The 24411-nt window shown below is 35.7% G+C and overlaps 1 protein-coding gene across 5 annotated transcripts in view; it reads right to left on the bottom strand.

The window, feature by feature from the left end:
- The window catches only part of VTI1A (vesicle transport through interaction with t-SNAREs 1A), a 267060-nt gene that overhangs the window by 203289 nt on the left and 39360 nt on the right, over positions 1-24411 (bottom strand). For 3 of the 5 annotated variants that reach the window (XM_038140471.1, XM_038140469.1, XM_038140473.1), the window contains exons 4-6: positions 13273-13350; positions 6913-6933; positions 1985-2069 (exon numbers count right to left, since the gene is read on the bottom strand). In XM_038140471.1, the coding sequence (XP_037996399.1) occupies positions 1985-2069; positions 6913-6933; positions 13273-13350 (184 nt within the window). The remainder of the gene's footprint in view (positions 1-1984; positions 2070-6912; positions 6934-13272; positions 13351-24411) is intronic. The other 2 variants (XM_038140472.1, XM_038140470.1) reach the window with 1 other exon arrangement.

Raw genomic sequence — 24411 nt, 5'->3', positions numbered from 1 at the left:
TTCTCTTCTCCACACAGAACACTGTTTGCTTTCTCAGCTTCTCCTCACATGAAGGATGCTCCAGTCCCTTAAACCTGTTCATGGTCCTTTTCTGGACTCACTACAGTATGTCAATGCTTTTCTTGTACAGGGGAGCCCAGATCTAGAAACAGCACTACAGAAGTGGCCTCACCAGTGCTGTGTAGAGAAGCTCTTTATGCAATAGAAGTAATAAAAAAGGCAAGACATGATCTGAGCAGTCTGCTTAAAGAACTGAAAATGTTTTATTTTATTGGGAGACCTCAACAGAGAGCAACCAAAAATACTTCCAAAACTAAGTTCTTTTGTTGCACTGGATTATATATACCTAGAATCATTGTGGTCCATGCCAGGATTAAAAAATCATCAGTTTCTATAAAAACCTTTGGAAAAAAATCTACATTACAATGAAGTCAATATTTCCAAAGTCATTGTCTCAAAATTATTTAATATTAAGAAATCATATAATATCACTCCACTCCTAGTCTTCACAGAGTTTTGGGAACAAGAATTATATATCTCTCTCTCTCTGTGCATGAGATAAAAAGTAGAGATGGACACAAAGATGGGGTGAATTAGTGAATTCTATGGAATTCAATGCAGTTTCACCTGGTTTTGATACTGAAAGACACTGTTTCCATATAAATATACATTTGCACTCCAACCATATTTCTCAGAAATCACCATGGAGATATGCAACCGAAGTTAACATGATCATCATCTCCATAAAACAAATTCCACATGGAGTAAAAAAGGATATAAGACATCTCCTCCACAAAAGGATCAGTCTGAATTTTTATATACTGCTTCTTTGTGAAAGATCCAGGCTCAAGTAAAGCAGATCAGGAACCATTTTTGACAAGTTTAAAATAGTCCTTCTAAAAACAAGTTATTGACCATTTATAGAAAATCTGCAGGAAAGCAAATTTAATTGCTACCATATGTCTGTCTATATAATATGCCATCCTCTGGCACAAAAGAATCCTTGTCCCCTCCAAATTCTGCACTGTATGTTCCATACATCCATTTCATTATTATGCACAGCTCTAAGCCCACAATAATTAAAATGTAGACACTTTAGTAATACCATTTATTCAGCATAGCCATATTTAACTCTATAAGGGTTTAACTCAATTTACCTCTTATAAGGTTTGAATTCTAAAAAAATTCTGGATATGTATCAATTAATCAGGACTCTCTGCCAGAAAATTATTCATGGCTCAAACATATATTTTCTGAAACTTTCTTCAACTTTGCACAAGCTTTTTTTAAGGGGATTAGACTTTGAAGGCTTAACTATTGCTGGTTTAAAAAAAAATCCACTAGAAATTGCTAAAACTTAGAAAAAATGTTTTGAAAAAACAAACTGAAAAGTTTTAGTCAATTAAAAACACCACTAATTCAATAACTGTGCTGCAGTTTAGCCTTCTCCATTAATTTTATTCCATCTGTATATTTAGGGATGTGATTTGTTTACTTCTTTCATTGCACAGAAACAGCTGCACAATCAGTCACTAAACTCATTGCGAGAAAATTGAGCTGATAACCTTATTATATATCAAGTGTAGTTAATATCTTATACATTGACTAAAATGAAATTTTTTACATATATGAATGAAAGAAAAGACAAAAACAACTGGAGTCTGCAGTGTGTGCTAGCAATCATTGCGGGTGGGTAAACTGACAACATGTAACTGCATATTAAGACAAATGTAGAATTTAGACGAAGTATTCCATCTCTTTTCAGATGTATACTTTTAAACCTCAGGAACTGTTTTCAGTAGATGTCATGCCTTTTAACTTGAAAAAAGATAAGCGCAAATAAGCTCCCAATTGTCTCCCCAATATGTAAACCACATCTCGGGCTGCTGTCTCTGTTTCGCCTTTGAAGTTTCCCTGAAATGTCATGTGTTGTGAAGACTGCTGTGCATAAGCAAGACAATTTGCTCACTCTCAGAATTCTTACCGGTTTCCACTGCTATTTGGTATCCAGCCTCTAGTCTCCGAGATGACCTTTCCAGCCTCTCTGTGTTATCGAGCAGATGTGCCCTCTGAAAAAGAAAAGGGAAGAGAGAGAAAAAAAATCAGGCAGCAGCCTACAATGTTCTCTCCCCCTTTTTAATTGTGCTTTCATATTCCAAAACATAAAAATATCCACATATATTTTATGGAACTGTCTGTTACAAGGACCACTGGAAGGGGCAGGTTCTATGATCAATCATAATTATATGTACCAATCATTTTTGTTTTGAAACATGGAATATGTGCTTCACTCATCTTACATGAACCCACAAATCAGAATGCAACTATTACGTGGGAAACCTGTCTGAAGAGTATTTTCAAAATAGATTTCTCTGTGACATATGCATGCAAGCACCCATGATTTCTATTCAACTACAGTTTGATGAAACCATCACTTTAAATGCAAGTGATAGTTTTTAATAAGAACTTAATTTTCAGCAGAGGATATATTTCCTTTATGTGTACTGCTCAAGTGAGGTGAGAAAACAACAAGCTATTCATACAGAATACTGAACAGCATGAATATTCTTCAGACTGTTTGATGTAAAAAGATGTAGAAACAAAACACTGGTTTCTTGATTTACATCTCTTATGCCTAAATATATGTGAATATATAAATAATATACACAGATGCAGGTATAATTTTTTTTCCCAGAAGTCATTTGCCCATTTATAACATAACATAACATATTTATAACATAACATATTTACCATATATAACAATAAACAGTGGTAAAAGTGCATCTTTTGATGCATTTTTAGTTGGGGAGTCCATAATGGTGAAAAAGCAAAATTATTATTTTCATTAGTTTTTCCTCCATCCAAAACACCAATATTTCACCATGTAAGCCCATTTCCTTTCAAAATTTCATCCTGGACCAGCTCTAATCAAGTCATCAAAAAAATATAAGCCACCCCCTCTCCCTCCCACTAATCACACACACCTTTCCAAATACTTCTTTACCCAAAAACCACATTTTGGATATTTGTCAAAAAATATTCCCTACAACTCTGCCTTGTTGACAGATGTCATTTTAAAATGGAAGAAATGCTTTCTAATAATAATAAAAAAAGGAGGTGCCATACATATTATCTGAGTGGCTGTCTACCGAAACGATCTACCTTGCTCTAATGAGCCCCTATGGATCTTGGGAGATGCAAGCTGTATTGACATGCACACTTAAGCTAATACACCTAGACCAGTGCCTCCAAGCTCTAGCAGCCAGGGATGCTGACAGAATATCTCGCTTCTATCTTCAAAGAAAGGAAGTGATTAGTATGTTATCATTACCATTCAAAACGTGATTTCCCTATTCCCTCCCGGCATAGGTGACACATCTCTGAGATGCGGCCAGACGATCGAGGCAGCTAAAGCCACATCAAAGCTTGCCTTGAATTTTTTTTCTTTTTTTTTTTTTCCCCTCTCTTTTTCTTTTTTTGGAAATCATTAAAACAATGCATTTAGATCAGCATAGATAGGACCCAATGTGAAGGTCAGGAAAGCTGCAATAACAGTCTATAATAATTAATAGACTTGTCTAATACACAGTGGATAGGTTAAGAGAAAATTGCAAAAAAGGCTTTTGCATTCATGGGGGGCAGGCCACCAAGAAAAAAATAATCAGTGCAAGCACTTAATAAAATTTAAAACCAAAAGCTACAATGCTTTAATTGAAATCATGACAGTAACTAGAGTGGTGCATGTTCTTAGTACTCATGGTCAATCTAGATAATTAGTGTTAATTTTGCTTAATTATTATTTTTTAAAAGGCATCTTTTCATAACATCTGCTGGTTCCTCTTCATTGCCCATTAGAAGAAAAAAATAGTGTGGTGCCTTTCTCCAAATAGTACCCCTCCAAATGATATTGAACTAGTGTTAAGTATTTTAAACTTTGCAAAAACCCTCAGAAACCTAACACTCACATAGATGTCTCTTAAGAAAGAAAAGTAGAAGGGGAAGAGGGTGGGAGGTGTGGGGCAGAAAAAGAAGGAGTTCAGAGGGTAAGAATCCTAAAAGTTAGAGAGGAGATACTTAAAAAACCACCAAAGGCTGGGAGTGAGCACAAGGAGTAGAACACTGAGCACAGAACAGATGTTCAGGGCTATATACGGGAAATGAAAACACCATCCCACAATGTTAAGGGAGAGAGGGGGAAATAATCAGATTTCACATCACAAGGTGAAAGAGCTACCCAACAAAGAATTAGCACTTGACTGTATATTTTTCTATACCATTTAAGCCACATTTAAATAAAATAAATTGCCACCCCAGTTCAGTCTTACTGCGAGCAATTAGAATACTAAAGCCCTGTGAACTCGGTGCTAACACTAACTCAGAGCCGTTTCTTAACTTGATTTCAGAGCCTTTCCACCCAAGGCATTCTATAACAAAACCTAATTTTATTATTAAGGGTGGCGTCATTTACATTGTTTGGATTTGGAGGCACCCTGTCCTTTGGACATGAAATCAATGCCCTGTAGCAGCAGCTGATGTTTTCAACTGCTCCCCACCCCTCCCCAAATTCCTTCTCCCACAGTATCCCCTGCACTCTGTGAGGAGGGTAGTGAGGTGATTCAGTCTGTCTCGCAGCTTCAGAAACAGCTTCTATCTGGAGTTATATAAGGAAGTTTTGCAAAGTGGCATGCTATCACTAGAGATTTAGTCATTCCATGTGGGCTGGATTCAAACTGAGATCTCAGGAGCTCAAAAGACAGAGCGACACAGCCTCCATGGAAGCCTGTGTACGGCAAGCGTGCGAGAAGAGAGCCTTGTAATGAGAGGAAGCACAGGTTTTTTTAACAAACAGTATGGCAAACCACAATTTCTTTTAAGATCACTTCATACCTCCTTAGGAGAACTATAATTGGGGATGCCTTGATGTTTCATTCTGTGACGAGTTAAGAATTATGCCTGAGTCACTGTACTAGCCTTCATTTAAACTTTAATGTGCATTTTGCATTGGATAGAAAAACACCATAGCATTTACAACCCATCCAACACTGAGTGGGTACTTACATGCAGAGAACAGAATGCCAACAATTGGGTTTTAAATTGTTTTTCTATCTACTAGCACAATTTTGTTCAAGGCAAACTAAATAAAGGGATTTATTACTTTATTTTCTGCTGATTTCACCATATGCAGAGAAAGGAAAAAGTAACTTATGAAGCTAGCAAGGAAAAGAAAAAAAAAATTACCAGAAGCAATGTCCATTTTTTTAGGTGGCTAACACAGAGGATTTATAAAATCCAAAAGGTGTAACTGAGTTCAATATAGTTACCAAGTTGTAGCCCTTGGCAATAACACCCTGAATATTCTTACTTATATTTACAGCTATTTCAAAAAGAAAATCAGATAAGCAGCAGCTTTGTTCTTTACATATAATTAAATTTCCAGAGTAAATTTAAAAATTAGGAATCTTTATAAAACTATAGTCTTATGTTTGCAAACAAAAATGATCCTACTGCACTCTTTGCAAAAGCAAGGAGCAGACATGCAGGTGCTGTTAAAGGGATGAGAAAATGAACCTTGTTCTTCTGAAAAACCTCAGAAATCAGGCTATACAAACCCTTGCAACAACACTGTCATCTGTTTAAATACTGAGACTATTGGGGAGGGGAGCTCAGCAGTGGTGGGAAGGCTTTCATGTGATTACATGTTTATTTTATTTAATTTTTTTTGTTAACTCTTTTACTCTGTAGCTTTTACATATTAATATCAGCTCTATGAGAAGAGGGGGGAAATAAAGCATTTGGGGAACTAGTGAAGAATCTTTGTATCACAAATACCTACCTGTTTTTAAGAATTCTCTGTAATTGTCCTTAATCTGGTTACTTTACAATTCTTTGTCATCACCATTTCTAAAACTCACAATCCTTTTCTGCAGAGTTCAGTATGTATTACTGATACATTACTGGGCACACATGTTCCACAAAGAAGATACCAGACAAATAAGTGATGTTAAAATATTTGTGCTTCTAAATATATTTATTCAAATACTTCACTGGTCCAAGCTTTCCGTATGAAATCCTTCAGAAATCTGACCTGTAAGTAAACTTGACTTTACACAGCCCTTCTTTTCAGTGGCTACTAGGAAATAAAAAAAAATAGCAGTTCAAATACCTGCTTTGCTACAACAGTAAGCCAAAGCAGAGATTAATTTCATAAAATATACCAAAACATTTGAGAAACTGACCATTGAAACAGGCTTCTTTCTAAATATTTATGAGTAATTTTATAACTGAAAGAAAGGTGTTCTGGAATACTGATCTCTAGTGTTACACCTACAGATCTACAGCACTCACAAATAAATAATAAATATTGATATGTGTGTAGGTCTCTCTACCTGTACTGTATTTTCAGTGGGTGTACAATATCCAGTATAATACATAAGCTATTTAAATACCTCACACCAAACTCAAACCACTGTGAAATACCGTGTAATTTTAAAAATGTTTCAGCAAAGGTTTTTACTAAAGCAATGCTTTCACTTTCAATACCAGTGTATAAATGTACTTTCCCTATCAAAGATTTTGTGATGCAAACATGATTATTACTGTACCTGATTTGATCATGGTATTCTTGGAGAGATCAAATAATAGAGTTTTTTTCCACCCTTCTTTTTCTAGTGCCTTTTAAAAAAATTCCACTATCAAAGAATGTTAATTTCTAAGGATTGATCTAGAGATTCCTATGTAAGTATACAATTATTAGGGAAAAAGAGGCACAAAAGTGAATATTTTAAAGCAATGTAATCAATATTTTTGCTTTGTGTAGATTTCCCTGCAACAATGAACAAAAAGATCTACTTCAGATTTAGAAACTCAGCTTTAAAGGGAAAGCTAGACAACAAAAAGCAAGAAAGTACTCACCTCTTCACGTAATTTTATCAACTGCAACATGAACGCACAAAAAAGATAAAAAGGAAAGAAATGGCAGGAAAGAAAGATCAGTTGTGTGACAGGATACAGAATTAACATTGACAATTTATCTGTTTACATGTTTAGCATTTAAAAATCACAGACAAACACATTAAAAGAACCTAAACATAGACTACATGCAGAGTTTTTTGAACGAATAAAGATCACTTTCTCACACTGTCACATTAAACAAAGAGAATAGTGTGAAATTCTCTTTTAAACCACATCTAAGACACCATCATGAAATAAAGGGGAATGACTTCATAGAAGTCTATATTATAAAGAAAAAAACAAGTTTACTATTCCTCTCTTCGAAGATTGTACAGCTGAAGTGGTTTTGTATATACAAGTTTTCAGAATGTTTTCTGTATATTTTAGTTGTGACAACTGATTTCTTATTTTACTAGCAGATCTAACTTATTAATAGATGACTGCATCTTTATAGCATGTATTTCAGTATTTCAATTTTTATATACCTGAGTTCTACTGTACCTATATTATTTAATTTTATTTTTGAACCTCCTTTTGAGGGTTTCTGCCAGGTAAAAAAAATGAAGCAGCTTAGTTAAATGTCTCAGAACTATGATTTATTGAATAGCATATTTAAAAATAGACAAAGGAATAGGGAACAACATGAAACATATTTCCCTCAGAAAAGACCCATTCCAGATTCTTGATCCAGACCACTATACAGTGTGTGTATATACACACACACACACACACAGGGTGTGTGTGTATGCTTATATAGTATATAAATTTACATTTATTTATTTATGCTTGTAAATCAATGAAATCTATCACAAATAATATTGCTCTGGCAGCTTTACTATAAAACTAAATACAATCCCAGCCTGATTATCAAGCTATGTTGTAATATACTCGCCCCTTAGAGAGATAGATAAATTATTTGTACTGGAACAAAATGTATAATTACTCACAACAAATATCTGCACAAGAATGGCCCTTTATAAAAAAATTACAGTTCTCTCACCGATTCCAGTTCGAAATTACTACAGCTACACAATTATCTCAGTTTATGCTGATACTTCACCTACAGTTTCATAACACTAATTTTCAACACGTGTAAGCTGAGAATGTTTACTACTAATAAAGTCTCACCAGCATGAAGGAAACAAAAGAACCTCCATTATTCTCTATTGTCTCATATGGCTCGTCTAAAACTGAAGGTCTGCCTCACCCCGTTACCAAAAGGGACAAGAGCTCTAATGAGATGTAATTAGGGGGGCTCCTACACCACCCCAAGCTGAACCGGGCCAGCTCTTCTGCACCCAGCTAAAGGAACTTAGCTACAATTTGGTATAAAGGAAACCGCACTGCTGGGCAAACCAGCGCTTAAATTCAAGTGCTTGGCCTATCATAAATTGGTCTCTTTCTCCAGCTCTTCCCCCCCTTTTTCCCCCAAAAAGGCAAACATTAAGGCTCTTTAGAAAGAGACGATCTGGGAGTTGATCACATAGCTATCTTTTCTTTCTGAGGCCACCATTCTTCAGTTGACTATGATACTTAAAGGGCCAAAGTTTAAAACGACTCTCCCGCAACAGAGCCCGTCCGGGCATGCCACCCTGCTATAGTCAATGAGAGTTTTAAAATGCTGCACATTTGTTTTTTCAATAGGTCCCAAACAAAAATGTTCTATCTTGTTTGTGCTGCATGGCTGAATTTAAGCTCTGCATGGGATTTGCAGCTAAGCTAAGTAATGGGAGAGGGTTGGGATTTTTTTAACATTGGCTGAAAGATATTCATTCAAATTAACAAAAGATGTATTTTTCCCCCATTTAACAATGCTCTTGATGAAAATGTGTTACCTTTACATTTCTGTTTTGAAACATTATTTTTACTATGCTCACTCCTGAACTGTAAACAGCATTAAGCCATGCACAGCCACCATTTTAGGTTATGATAATCAGCGTATTTTTGAAACAACAAAGATTTTTTTTCTTTTTCTTTTTTTTTTTTTTTTTGCAATACAGAATTCGATACAAGAGGTAATCTGTTCCTTTGTAGGCTAAAAAAAAAAAAAAAAATCTGGTTTACGCTGGTTTGAACCAGTGGAATCTCTTGTGGCTTAGCCTTCTGCTGTGACTAAAATCAAAACTGCACCACAGAGAGCAAGGGAGTGAGATAGGATGTGAGTGAGAGTGTGTGTGTGTGTGTGTGCACGCACGCGTGTGGCCGCGAGGCTCGTCACGTGATGCAAAACTACCGAATTTTTTTTAAAAAGCTGATAACGCCACCGCCGTCTCTGTCCGCATATAGATAACGAATAAATGCTGAACTCTATTAAACGCCCTTTACACATTATCGTGGGTCGAACACACAATTTTCTGAACTTATGATGACAGTCTATTTATTTTGCTATAAACCCTCGGCATGTAACGAACAGATTTGTGTCTGGTAATGATCTGCTCTGCCAGGGCTATATGAAATGATACCGACCTTCTTTAGATCTTGGCGAATTAAATTGACCAACTTCACCCCCTGGTCTGTAGCTGAAGTTTGACACACTTTATGCACAGCAAGCCCAAATCTAATATTATCACAACTTTGTAGTCAGAAATTAAGTAGACACAAAATATTTGTTCACCATGAATCATATAGAATGTATGGGCATACGGATATGCAGTCTAACCCAATGTGAATTTATTTAAACCTACTAATGAACATAGCCGCAAAAGAGAAAGGGACACCATTACACCTCAAAAAAGTTGATAATACTGAAGTTCACATAATTTCAGTCGAGAGAAGTTTCTGATTTAACCCAACATATACTCCCTCAAAAACATGACTTGCTACATAAAACAGTTCTATTATTATTAAAGTGAAGCTACAACTTTAGGTAGTGTATCACTGCACTGAAAAACTCAAAACTTTCAAGGGATTTGCTAAATGTTGGTGGCCAAGACGACAAACAAGACTTGAAAGCAACAGCCTGTTTAAGACCACTCTTGGAAAACAAATAATAACCTAATGCACACAGTAGTTTTTTGGGATTGGGTTTGTAAGGTGAAACTTTATTTTTTTGATGCAAGAAGGGACATTTCTTGATTTTCATCCTCTGAATGCCTCATCTGACTACATTCACATAATTCAAATTAAGAAGAAATTAACGTATGCCAAGCAATGACTTCAGTGAACTCTAGGATCATTAAGAGCACCTGTCTCATGAAAACAAACTGCACTTATTTCAAAAGAACCTTTCAATAGCAGAATTATATATTTCTTACAACTTCTTACAGGAAATGCCCCTGTCTGGTAAAATCTGTTAAATTTTGGTTTAACCATTAGAAAGGAACCGTATTCCAAGTTATTCTGAGCATCATCTAGACACAATGGCTGCCACTTTTGGGAGAAATGCTGGGAAAATGAAGACAAAAGGAAAATCACCATTACCTATTCTTCAATCTGTTCTTTGTACCTCAATCTTTCTTCCTGAGAGAACAACTGGAAATTCATACCTACCATCCTATTCATTACAGCTTATAACTTAGCTGTGGTCTGCTGTAATTATACCTTTGAAACTCAACTGAAAAAAGAGAAGCTGAATGAGGAAAAGATCCAGATAATTTAGTTTTCCAATAATGATCTGTTTTATTTGTAGCTTTTTAATATGGTCATACTAGCCAGCAAGCATTAAGTTCCTTTTGTCTTCTCTCACCACCAAAAACATCATGCAAATGTTTATCACAATGACAGAGACCAACAACTCATATCTCTTGTCTGCCTCTGGGTAACAACCCTGACTACCCAGGTAGTCAGTATTTCTATTGGCAGATTTAACCAATTTTCATGGTTTGGTACAGGAGCAATTCTGAGCTGGCAAGTTTTTTCAGCCCCTCTTCTGTCAGAAAAGGAATCCTTTCTATCCCTTTTCACAGCTGAACTGAATTGGGGAAAACAGACCCACCATTTTCCAGTTAAACTTATTGAACCAAATTCAAACTGATTGAGAAGTAAAAATCCTAAAATATTAGGGTCAGAATCAGTCCACGTACCTATATTTGTTTCCATGAGACAAAACAAAAGCAAGCATTTTAAACATCTTCAAATATTTTACATGGCTTTAAGTTATACCTGAGCATTCTTTCATCATTTACTCCAAGTTTTCTACTGATATAATAATGTATAGGAGTGAAAGCATATTAAACCTGGGGTTACTGAGTTAAACATGACAATATCTCATGTTCAGTGTCTGGTAAGGACCCAAACCTACACTTGATTTTGAAAGCTATACATTCTAATAAGCTCAATACCAACTGAAGTTTTTGCACTATCTGCTTGCACCCATATCTACATGTATATAAGTACAGGTATAAATAAAGACATTTAATAGGAAAAAGAGAATGTGATATTTATTATTGAAACAACACAATAAATAATTTCTTTTAAAAATCATGGCATTCACATATTTAAAAGAAATTAGGTGACTCCTTTATGCTATTTCATTATATTTTTCAATAAAGGAATGAAGAACTTCAAAAGGTACAGAGGTAATAATTTCAAGTTGGGCTATAGAAAAGGATTTTGATTATCTAAAAAAGTATGCAAGAGTCCTTCAGCACACAAATTTTTCTTCCATTTAAATAGTGGTTATTTGGAAGAAAAAGTCCAAAGTTGACAAATAGTTGAAGGTATCATTTAGCTCCTTGAGACAAGAACATATCTCTTTCACCAAGTTTGGAAAAAAGACCATCAGTCACAGCAAGAGCTCACATGAACCAGTTATTTAAACATTCTTTAAAAAGTGAAAATAAAATATTTTATCTTATCCCTACACATAAGATATTCTGTTATAAGTAAAGCTTCTTATCACAATTGCCCTTTTATGTCTGAATTCACACATTTTTTTCTTGAAATGTAAAAGTAGCAGCACCTTAAGAGAAATAAAATGAGAATCTTAACAGTTTCACAGGACTTCATATACAATCATGACATTCAGACTGTGAAACTCTTCTCCCAAAAATAATCTTCTCCATAAATTCATTATTTAGGTATAAAATCCCCTCTTTATTTTACTCAAATTTTGGAATCTCCCCTTTCTATCATACATAAATATTAACATCCTTTAAATTTAAGTCTTCCCATAGATATCAGAGCTGCTATACTCCAGTCTTACGTCTTGAGATAATGTATCCTCTGTCTAATTTCATTCATGTATGAATTAAAGTCTATTACAGAGTTAAAACTTACTGAGCATGTTTAAAATAGTCTATAAGACTGGGGTTATAGGGTCTGTGTTTTGTAAGTCCTTGTACAAGGTAAGTCATCAAGACTTTATTTTTTCTGTCCTTAGTAGAGCTGAGCCTATACTGAGCATAGAAGACACAAAAAATTTCAGAATATTGTTCTGATCCATTTCCTTATTTAATAACACATTTATCAAGTAAACATTTAAACCATTTTTTCTTTCATTAGCAAAATAATGTGGATTTTATCTGGTCAGAAGAGAAAATACGACCGGTAGGAAAACTTTCAGCTAACTTTTAACTCAAAAAATACAAGACTTGGCTAACATAAATTTTAGAAAGAAAAGAAATATTCTCCTTTCAGACGGAATGTCAAACAAGTTTCATCCCAAAAAGAAATATTAACAGGTGGGTCAAAGTCTCCTGAATAAAGCGTTGCCGTCACAGTTTTTGGTAGTCTATCAGGATCCTCACTGTTGTATGCAGAACAGCAATACGGGTACAAGATTTTAAAAAAGCCTCAGGATTATCAAGCTTTCATTCATTAAAAGAGGTGGATAGCACTCTGCATCCTAGTGCAACATGCACTATGAAAGCATGCTCTTATTAGTACAACTTGTGTTTTTGGTACAAGGAGAGAAAATCTGGTTAAAGAAGGAATCACACAAGGAAACTGAGTGGGATACTGCCTAATTCTGAGAGCGCACTTTCATTTGTTTTGCCTGCCAGTGTTGATTTAATTATACTGCATTATTATCAAAGCTGCATTATGTACTTTTTTATTCCTTTTACATGTGTTTGAGGTGAAGACCTTGGCTTTGTCGGCAAACAGCGTGTTTCAAGTTATTTCTTAAGTACTAAATAATAAAGAAAAGAGAAGAAAAGATTTTTTTTGAGATAGCAGACAGTGATCACAAGTTAAAGGGTTAAATGTAAGATCTCCAAGAAACATTTTGAAGTTGATTAAGACCCCAGCTTTGCATTAAACAGTATCACTTCCACATGAGTTGTTGCTAATGCTGTTAAGGAGCAGCTTGAGAAGCCCAGTGTGCCAGTGACCTCCTTCACCCTCCAGCCACCCACTAGGGCTTCTTGATTAGCATCCTACCTGGTTCTCTGAGGAATTCCCGTCATCCCCTAGGAGTTCATTCCGCACCTCATCACTGTAGGCGATTCGTGACCTTTTCTGTAAAACAAAAAGAAAAAAGGGTAAGGAAGTAAAGCTCCGGAGCCATTGGTATCAAGGCTGATCATCTTAAACCTCGAGAGCCCCCTAATGGATACCTATTTGATTAAAAAAAAAATCTGCAAGTGAAAGTTATTACAAAGTTCTTCAACTGCTGTACCTTAACAAATCGGCATGGCCAGACTATAGTATTTCTAAGACAGACACATCCTCAACACGGCAGCAACGAAAGCAGCTTCTGTGAAATTTGAGATATGTAACGTGAAGTAATATACACTAATAGCAGAAGCACTGAAAAAATGCCAGTGCAGGAACCAAACACATTTTTCTGAAGAATACTTGCTAGTGGGTCAAACAATGCAATGGAACAGTGATGGCAGCAATGCCACTAGACAGGAAAGGAAGATTGAACTTATCCCATATTAAAAAAAAAAAAAAACCAAAAACCAAACCTGAACAACACACATGTGATGTATCTGATTCAATTTAAAGACGTAGAAAATTAAAAAGCATTTTCTATGCTGCTAAGGCTGCTGGGAAAGGATAAGAAATTAAAGGGCGAAAGAAAGGAGAGAAAATAACACAAGGAAACATTGATTTTCAGCAGTTCATGGAAACACCACAAAACTGACACTATCATTCATGGGATCATTATGACAGACAGGATATTAAGTAAATTCACAGCTTATGAGCACCAGATTTGCTCTTGAACTGATAATTATGTTGATTCTAAACTAGATCAAGTACCAAGCACTGGAAAGCAAGTGTGTGATGATTAGCAATGTAGCACAGGATTCAATGGAGCAACAGGGAAGCCCACAATGAGAACATCAGCCCAGCTTTCAATTTCCCTATTAGCCAAATAACAGGCTATTACTCAGTTAATATTCTCACACTTACCATTAAAGGAGAGATTGAATTTTGAACATATTGTCTATTTTTTTTTTCTTTTTAGGAGTAGTTATGGTAATTTTTACACCTCATCAGAGGAAGAAACCCAAGAGTAACAAAAAACTAAGCTGTAGGGCCTTCCTTTATTGATGGGGGCCTCCCTCACATGCTGCCATGATAGTGACTACCAGTGGGAACTCAGAAAAAATAAATCCCTCATCAAAACTTCCCTGCTTGGGCCATCATGCCAAAACTTGTGCTTGGGACTGAGGAACAGGAAAAGAACACTAGAAATTATACTGAGCACAGGGAAATTCATCACCTTAGTAACAAAGAGGTTTGGAAGTGGGTCATCCTTTGTGCAAGGGACCTAGCAGCAAAATAAGCCTTGTATGGGCCACCTCAGAGCACAACATTTTAGCTCTTTATGCTGTGTAGCTCCCCTTTATCACCAACATGATCATTACAATGTTTACACATTTGTGATTCATTTGCCATCAGATCCCAAAGCTACACATGTAAGTAGGAAGGACAAAAGCCTTGGACCACGGACCCACGGCAAGAGGTGAATTGTGCCAAATCTTTTGGAGATCTCAGCTGTCACAGTTTCATACTAACCAAGCTAAAGTAGTCTACAGCATTAAAGGAAATGAGAACCTTTAAACAGGCTGTGGTATCAGAGCTGCCTGTTTAAATTATTCATTTCATCACTATGGGGGACTAAAACACTCCACAGTATGCAAGAATATCATATGGAGATAGGTTTTGTTTTTCTCTTTTCTCACCAAAAAGCCAACAAATTGGCATAGATTGCTCAATTACATTATTTTCCTATTTTCATTTGATACACATCAAACAAGGAAGGAAATTACAAATATATACCAATAAATATCTAATCATCTTTTCTGATTAAGATTCAATCTTAAGACCTCATTTGAGGTCTAGTAGTTCAACTGCACAGTTTCTCCCAATTTCAGAAAATGACTCAGCCCCATTGATCTTGTTAGTGTTGAACGTATTTATCATTATTAGACTGAGATGAGGAGCATGATGCTTCATGAGCTTGTTCTCTCGTGAACAAGCTTCCTAATAATATGTAGGGACTGAAATGGTCCTTGATTAGACATCATTTATTTGAAAGATATAACTGGATGACATTCTTATTCTTAAGAGCCTGCATGGGAGAAAGGAAAAAGAACATACTTCATGGGAAAGAAATAAATGTTAATAGCAATGCAATTTTTAGAGGCCCTTTATAATACTTTATTATCATCACCAGTGAACTTAATAAATATATTTGTATCATTGTTCTTTAATTGTAATAATCTGTCATGATCTGAAAATCAGAAATTTTATTAAAAGAAATAATGCTTTGACTACAATTAGGTAGAACTCTTTGCCATAATCAATAAATAATTTGATACTACTTTTGATCACAGTTTCACTACCAAATGAATCAATAATATAAAAGGAAAGGTCTTTGAACTAAAGTGTTCATTTATTCTTTCAGGATTTGTCCAAAATATCAATATCTTGAAATACTATTCTTATTTTTATTAAAGTATTATTCGTTAACATTCTAAAATGTGACTATCAATATTAGTTCAGCTTGTCTGAACTCAATAATTAAGGTTTTTTTATGATTATTTTTATTTCATAACCATCAGCTGTTTATAAATATATACTTTAGCCAAATGCAAGAATGATAGTTTGAGCTGGAAATGTCACACACTCTGCTACATTTTGAAGGAACCCAATTCATAATGCATTTTATAAATAGTTAATGACTTCTATACATAAGCTAACCAGGCAAATCAAGAAATTGTCAACATTTTTAGTCTTAGTTGTCAGTTACCACTGTCTACTGGTACTTTATATGTATGTTTCTAGAAAAGACAGAAGCTTTACAGAGTTTGTAATCCAAGGCATTTCTGGGCAGCTCAATATAGGTTTAAGAGGTTCTGTGTGCAGTTTTTTGTCTGCAAAGCTCTGTCACATATAGAAGTTTTCCTTGTATTTTATATTTTCTTGTATATACCTAGACAAAAAGTCAAAGCACACAAGTGGTTTTGCTCAGTGAATGTGTTTGCAGTTGAGCATAGCATGTGCCCAAACACAGAGACACAAAAGGGTTAAGCTACTTTCTACAAGAACTTCAGCACTCAGAAAGTTTCAGGGGCTGTTTTAAATGTACTACAGTACCCAGACCTTCTGACAAGGAAGAATTTCTGATTCCAGGCAGATCTCTCTTGGTTTATGAACAGGATTTTTGCATACTGATTGGGTGATTTCCTTAAAGCCCTGTTCAAACAGATACACTTGCTCAGTTCTGTCTGGCAATTTGGCTTTAAACAATCTGTCTACTTGACCCAAGCCTTAACATTTCCCAATAGAACTGAATGTGTTCATAGGCAAGCCCAGCTAAATTAGAATTGAAATGAATTAACTCAGCTTAAACTAATTAAGATCTGTGATCTGCAGCACCACCCCCCTGTATGATTCTACATGTGAAGCAGGGTACACGTAACCAGACTGTAAGAATTCTGCTGTACCACTAATCTGAGCATACCAATGAAGTTCTTCTATTACTAAAGCATATGAGAAGTTAATTTCCATGGCCTACACATGGCAAAGCAATTGCTTAAATTGCCTCACCTGGGAATTTAATACAATGTTATCATCAGACCAGCCACACTGTAAATAGATTTATAATGCTTTCCATGTGCTAGGCTATGTTGCATATGAATTAAGTAATGATCTGGTATTACAATACAATCAGCTAGTTCCCACACCTGGCAGACAGGATATTTTGCTAAATTACTACCTATACAGATACATCACAACATAAAAACAGAGAAGGTAATGGGAAGAGAAACAATCTACATGGTGTGTGACCGAATTTTACACGGTAACCAAATAAGATGTAGATAGAAAGAGGTATCCAAAATAATCTATTTCCAACATCTGCACAACAGAACACATACTTATTCATTTCTATTCAATTTTGGCCTAATTTTCCGCATTCTGTACTTTAATTACCATCCACATTCTGAAATGTTCCCATTAGTGAAGGCCAGAACTAGCCAGTGCCCCCTCACTCCAATGCACTTCCAGCAATCAGGCAAATAATTGATATAAAGTATTGCACATTTTCATACATGAACTAAAGAATGACTTTCCCCCTGCTAAATGCTAAGCAGCCCCCAAACAGATGAGCAAATGTAGGTGCATTTCAGACAAAAGACCCAACAGATCCTTTTATCCCAACCCTTCAGTTTTTCAGGCTCAATGTATTAAGAACAGATTAAACAGATTTTTCTGGTGGAATATGTGTAAACAACAAAAAGGCTTATTTATCCACTAACATCTGTTTTCATACAAAATCTATTAGAATTTCCAAGTACATATAAATGTTTTTAAAAATCTCCAGGCACCTGTTTCACAGTTTGGCCCTGCTCTAATATAAATAAATACTTGAGATTAACATAACCAGAAATAATTTGTGGGAATATATCAGATTTTGTGTTCTTCGACAGTAGTCACTTCTACCATGTGCTAAAAGCAAGCTGAAAAAAGTGACCTGATCCCCAAATGGACAGCTAAATACTGCAGAATATACTCTTTCATCTCTGCCTTTTGGAATAGGTTTTCAAGTATTTTTTGCTGAGCACAAATGGAAATGATACAGTTGAACAAATTCAGAGGAAAAGTGGCCCTATTTAACAATCTTAAAGCTTATATTGAAACAGAAATCCAAACAGGTTTCTTAGTAAACAAGAGATATTGGAATTTCTTTTCAATTTGAAAAATTGTGTTCAAACTTCAGTTTTCAAAACTTAGACTTAATTTTCATTTTCAAAACGATATTTCTCTGTAAAGGTGATCAAGGAACAACAGACTAGACACTTCAGACTGCAATTCCAAAGGGGTTTCCTGTTCCTAAGTAGCTGAGTTTTAGCAATTGGATGCATGAAGCAGGAAAATTGTGCTAATATACAACCTGATGCAATGCAAGACTTCCAAGCATTTCCTTAAGAAAACTGAGAAAAAAAACCCAAATGAATACATTCCTGTCCAAAAGTAAATAAAAACTATTCCACAAATCCACTGAAACTTCTGATTGAAAGAATCAATTTAATAGTACATGTCATGTGGCAAAAGTCAATGTCTCAGCCACCCCCAGTGCTGCCTCCCTCCCTGCACACGCAGAGAAGAGGCTGCAGGCAACTCTGAAAGAGAAACAACTCAAACCCCGTGTTCTGCCACTCTGCCAAATGTCAGCAGCTTCCTGCAACAGCACAGAGAAATCAGACTTCAACAGCTAATGTGAAATTAATGCAGAGATACTATCATCCATCTTAAATAGATGTCACAGGTCCATAAATCTTCTTTTCAATAATCCTCATCAAACACACTTTTGGTTTCATTATGGGGTGAGGGCAGGGAGGAAGGTCAAGCAAACCCCCATGAGGACACAACACGTTTTGTTATGTTGATGGTGAAAAATGCAGCTTCTGCCCACAAAACTACTTCCACCTCAAACTCATGACCAATGGTTCATGTATGTCACCAACGAGGCAGATGCTTAAGCTGCTATACTGCACCTGCTGTGGGCAGGGAAGGAAACAGGTGACCTGAGAGAGAACTGAAATTGACTGTTTATGGAGTAACAGAGGATGGTTCCTATCGTGAAAAAGACAGTTCTATTTAGACAAGCAGCTTTTATTTACCAAACTTGTATCAAACTTTATCAAACTTGTAAACTTAACAACCCAGAAATGGAAAAATTTTTCAAAATTCAAAAGGTTGGAACTAACTGACCTCTGCCTCATTCTGTTTTTAGAGAATGCTCAAATATTCACTATGATCACTTTGGAAATCTATGGAAACATCTAAAGAAACCTAATATAATGCAATACAACAGTTATAAATCCAAGCATAGAAAATTTCAGGTGAGTTCTGCTTGGGCTTGAATAGTACTCTCCAAACATAAAAAGGAATAACTCCCATTAACCTGGCATGTAAATCAATTTTATTTTCCTTTTTATTATAACCACTCATCTTTGCTTGTTTGAATTACCACATACTAATTCCAAACCTTGGTCCCTCCATATACAGTATTTTATTCTTTCATCAGAATTTAGTTTCTCCGAGGTGCCTTTAGTGCTAGGCTGTTCTGCACAGCAGTTTGCCAGCCTTTTTATTCATGTGCCATAATCTCAAAATGTGCCAGGCATCAGCTGCTGCCAGAAGGAAGACTGGGTTTATCTGCAAATTTAACTGTAACATCTCTGTAGGCCAACAGTGATACATGACCTCTGCACTGCTGACTTGCAGTTATTCCACTGTCCACTGTTACCCACAGCTCACAGTCTGTTCCTGTAATGTGCTTTTCAGTACTCTAATTTCAGTATTTCAACCAACCCCCTTCTATGGATTCCTTCAAATGACCATTATTAAACGATCTTCTTTCATTACAAAGCCCATCTTTTCACATCTACTTAGCTGGCTGAGTTAACCAACTTCTCTATACAGTCAGTGGAAATTCCTTTAAATTGTGCAGGAGATCACACAAATTCATTCCTTCTAGATCCACCTTTCTGAAAAGCCTCTTGCTTCCTTGTAACCACCCTGTCATGTTCAAAGACCAGTATGATAATTTAGATTGTTGAATTAAAAGTTAGTTGTCATGCCTTTTGCTTTGATACATATAGCACACATATATTGGCTAATTTGCTGACAAAGGTTTTGCAACTTGTAGACTCTTTTTACTATGGCCATCTCTGTCACCAGTGCTGGAATAAAAGGCAAGAGCAAGGCTGGAGTGGGGGGGAACATCTTCTCTTCCCAACTCAAACAACAGTTTGGTAATAAAGATACCACAGGTCAAAGACCATGCCTGATGCAGGTTCAAAGTAATCTACACACTGACAATTAATTTGGGTGTAGGGGGACTAAGTGGGATAAATTCTGCTATTTAAAGCATAGGTTCACAACTGAAGTGAAAAAGGACATGTCCAGACTGTGGCCTCAAAAAAACCCATCTGTATGCAAAGAAACAGCCAAAATCAGGTATTCTTGATAGAGAAATTAATCCTTAATTCATGTTCAGGCTAACCTGCAGAATTATTTAAGGATATCAATATGAGCACTTAAAACAATCCATTTACTATGTCAAATCCTAGAAGACTCTGACCCCTAAAACAGATTTTCAAAGTCACATGAGGCATTGGAAGTCAGTCACTAATATTATACAGGCTGCTGTTCTTCTACAGAAGTCTCTGTGAGATCTGAATAACTTCAGTTTAAAGACCAGCTGAGCTAGGCTACAAGAACAAGCTTATTTTGAGAATGGTTTAACTACAGCAGGTCTTTGAAATAAAATATATACATGTAAGAATTACAAGTTGCTCTGCAAAACTACCTTTTAGGGAAAATTGTTAAAGATAATGGTGGAACAGAGAACTCCTAGTGCCTTTTAAAAGCACACTACAAAGTTTCTGTTTCTTTTACAAAATCTTTACTGGTCATCTCAACTTATCTCCTTGCTGTAATGACCTAAGCCATACATTTTAGTGGTTTCTTTAATTAATATGAGCTTGGTTTTGTGCCTTTTTTAATAAAGTCTATTTTACCACACAGCTTCATTTATCCAATTAATGCTACTTAGAGGACAAGGAGCAACTACACATCACGATCATGTACTTCAGACTGTTTTGTGGTCCAAAGACTTTATGCTGTGTGGTGTGTAATTAACATAAATGTTTTCTAAACCTTGGAGATGGAAGATAAACTCCAGTGTGCTGGACCAACAGGCAGATGAACTGAGAAAACAAAAATATGGAACCATTTTCCTCCAAGGGAGGAAGTTTAATAAGAATGCCAACTTTTAAAGAGTGCTCCCAAAGACACTAAAGCAGGGAGGAAAAAATCTTAAGGAGGCTAGAACTAACTAATTAGTTCACACTAATTAGCTCATGGTGAAGGATGATAAACATCTCAGATAAACCAAAACATTAAATGTTCATCAAAACACCTTTGTTTCAGCTAGTATCTCCATCTGGAGCCCAGGTTCCCATCGCTAGCAGTAACAAGACACCTGCTGGTACATTCCACCAGCTCCTTCCTTTCCCAGAAAAAAAGCATCCAAGTTTCACTTCCTTCCTCTTAATTACCTTTATCAGTCTGTACCTAACTGTAAATGAAAACCTGTAAATGGGCTGAACCAGTTGCCATTTTTGAACACTACCATCATCTTTTTCAGCTCTCCCACTCCCTGGATTTCTAACAGTAGGCAAAGCCCAGGAAAGATGGCATTTTTTACACTTTCCAATTAAAAGTACAATTTTGCTACAGAGCTCAGTTCTCTTAATAAATTATACATATTGTCCACTGTGAACTCTAAGTGTAAAAGCCAAAATGAAACCATAAAGACAGATCTCATTTTGGACATCCAGAATGAGGGCAGGGAGAATGAGATGTTTCTAAGGCAGCTGAATTGTCCAACCTCCATTTGTGCTCTGATAGGATCTATTTTAAATCAAAGAAACTTAAGCAAACCTTTCCAAAAATACTTTCTAGTCCATAAAAATCTATTTTTAGACACTGCCCTTTTTTTACTGAACACACACACACACACACACACACTCTCTCTCTCTCAGCAGCATCTTTCTAGTCATATATCAATATATGTTTAATTTCTGAAAATAATACACAGAATAGGAAATTTTCAGTTGACCCCTAAGAATATTAATCACAATGTGAAGAACCCTATTCCATGCGAGTAGCAGATGATAATTTCTGACCTCACCATTAAATAAAAATAAAATCATGTCTGATGCAAAGAACAACTAAATAGACACATTGTGTAATTATGGTGGTTTGCATACAAATACACCCATAAGATACTCATTCTGTGTACTTCACAGCAAACATTCTAAAATATAAGCACATTAGCTCAAATTATTAATTAATGAAAAAGGAAATGAAAAATACTTTGTCTATAACGTGGCCCTATCAAAACTAATTTTTGGATCTTGCTGTTCATGCTTCCTGAATTTATTATTTTTGCACTGATATGATTTAGCTGAGATTCCTTTCCTTCCTTCTAGAACATATGTACTTGCAGACAGACATGTTGCCTTGCTTGAAAAAGAAAAATTGTCTGAGTTTAGTAATTTTAGTAGTTAAGTGGCCACAATTTGGCTTTGAAGTTTGCAGCAGATTGATGGGGGAGTAAATCTGTACTTTCACTGCTCCCCACCAGGCACTACTGGGACAGCACCAGTTGTTTCATGCTGTGTTAAATCAATAGCTAATATGGTAAAATACTAACCCTATGTTCAGACATGGCATTTTCTAGCTTTATCACAAGCTGATGATGAGCAGTTCTTGCTTTGCACTACCTGAGATAAAAGTCAGTAACTAATCCACTACCTCTAATTTATTGAAAATCCACTACCTCTAATTTATCAACCTAAAGTCCTCCTCCTTTTTATACTGCCTCTCCATTTTTCAGTCTCCCCATCCAGTGAAAATAGATATTAAAATATTAATTCCTAAGCAGATGAAAAAATATTATTATAACACACAGCTATATGAAAAATAACCAAATCAACCCATTTCTAACTTTGTTTATTTCTTCAGAGCTTAAGTCTTCAGCCTAATAATACAGTGTAAGGGAAAGGCAGTATACTTATAGAAAATATTGATATTTACATATATTTGGTATGTAAAGTGTCTCTCTGATAGACAAGCTTCATCTAACTTCTTGTTTTTTCCTGTTACCTTTGGCATAGTCAGGAATTCTGCCTCCAAGTGGACCAGCATACCACACAAAGAATAATGAGCAACACCAATACTGGCAGTAGCTCATTTCCCACTAAATACTGATGTCCAAACTCTAAAAATTCACTGAGTATTTCTGTTTTGTCCTTGTTACTATGTTGTCACCAACAATGCTTCCACATTTCTATTGATCTTGTTTATAGCTGCCTAGATTTTCACTGCCAAAACAATGTAGTGTGAACCTTAAGGAAAGTCTCACTTGATGTACGACTGCATAAAGGCTGTTATCACAGTCAAAGCTTCAATTAGTCCAGAACTTGTACTGCCTCCTATAGTGGCCATTAATGGATAATAAGGGGAAATCTTAAGAAACAGAGCAAGGATGGAATTATTCTCATTTCAGTAAATGCTGCCTGTTTCTGTTGATCAGTAGTTCAGGGAGTTTGAGATATATCTAAGAGCTTCACACTTAATAATAAACCTTGGTGGTTACTGCTTAAATAATACTTCTTTTATTTAAATAGCAATTGAAGAGCGGCATTCATGCACAAAAAGAAAGATGTTCAGATCCCACTATTAGGACAAAGATTAAATTCAAAAGTTATCCTACTTTTCACTTGAAAAAACTTGAGTGAAATTCCAAACAAAGAAGCTAACAATTAAAGTATCAAAAGCAATTAATTTGTACCACAGAGGGTTCTCTTCCATGAAGCACATTTTGGTAATAAGAATTTAATCCTGAGGATCTCTTTTTTACCTGGTGAATTCCTGACTAAGACAAAGATTACCTAATGAATTACTTCCCAATTTCAGCTCATACAAGTTAGTTGCTCTCCCAGTCTCCTAACAAGCTATGGCAAATATTCTAATTATTCATATTAGAAAAATAGAACTATACAGTCATATTATATTTCTGTTCAGTTCCTTTGAAATGCAAGAAAGGCCCAGTACCATTTGACCAAACATCTGTCCCTCCACCCCAGCAGCTGTTCTTGCATGGCACAGTGTAGAAACTTCTGGTATAACAAAGCTGTTAGCATCAAACACAGATGATCTGATACAAAGCCAAACAAAGTTTGATAGCATATGGCAAACATAACAGTTTCAACTCCAACTCATGAACCTGACATGCAAAACCAACGTGGAAAGAATATAAGGAACTAAAGGAAGAAAAACTCCATTGTGCAGCACATATCTGGGTTTCTGATTCCTGAGTATTCAAGGACAAACTCCAATTTATGCAATAATTTCAGTTTAAAATTTCATTACCACTGTCCACTGCTCCTATGAGCAGCTCTATGGTTCTACAGGACAATAACAACCTTTAAGACAGGATCACAACAGATTCCAAAGATTTCTGAAGCAGTGGCCTCACATAAGAAG

This window comes from Motacilla alba, chromosome 6 (genome assembly GCF_015832195.1).
Source record: "Motacilla alba alba isolate MOTALB_02 chromosome 6, Motacilla_alba_V1.0_pri, whole genome shotgun sequence".
Taxonomy (NCBI): domain Eukaryota; kingdom Metazoa; phylum Chordata; class Aves; order Passeriformes; family Motacillidae; genus Motacilla; species Motacilla alba.
The sequence above is the reverse complement of the archived record's forward strand: the minus strand, read 5'-3'. Positions and strand labels throughout refer to the sequence as shown.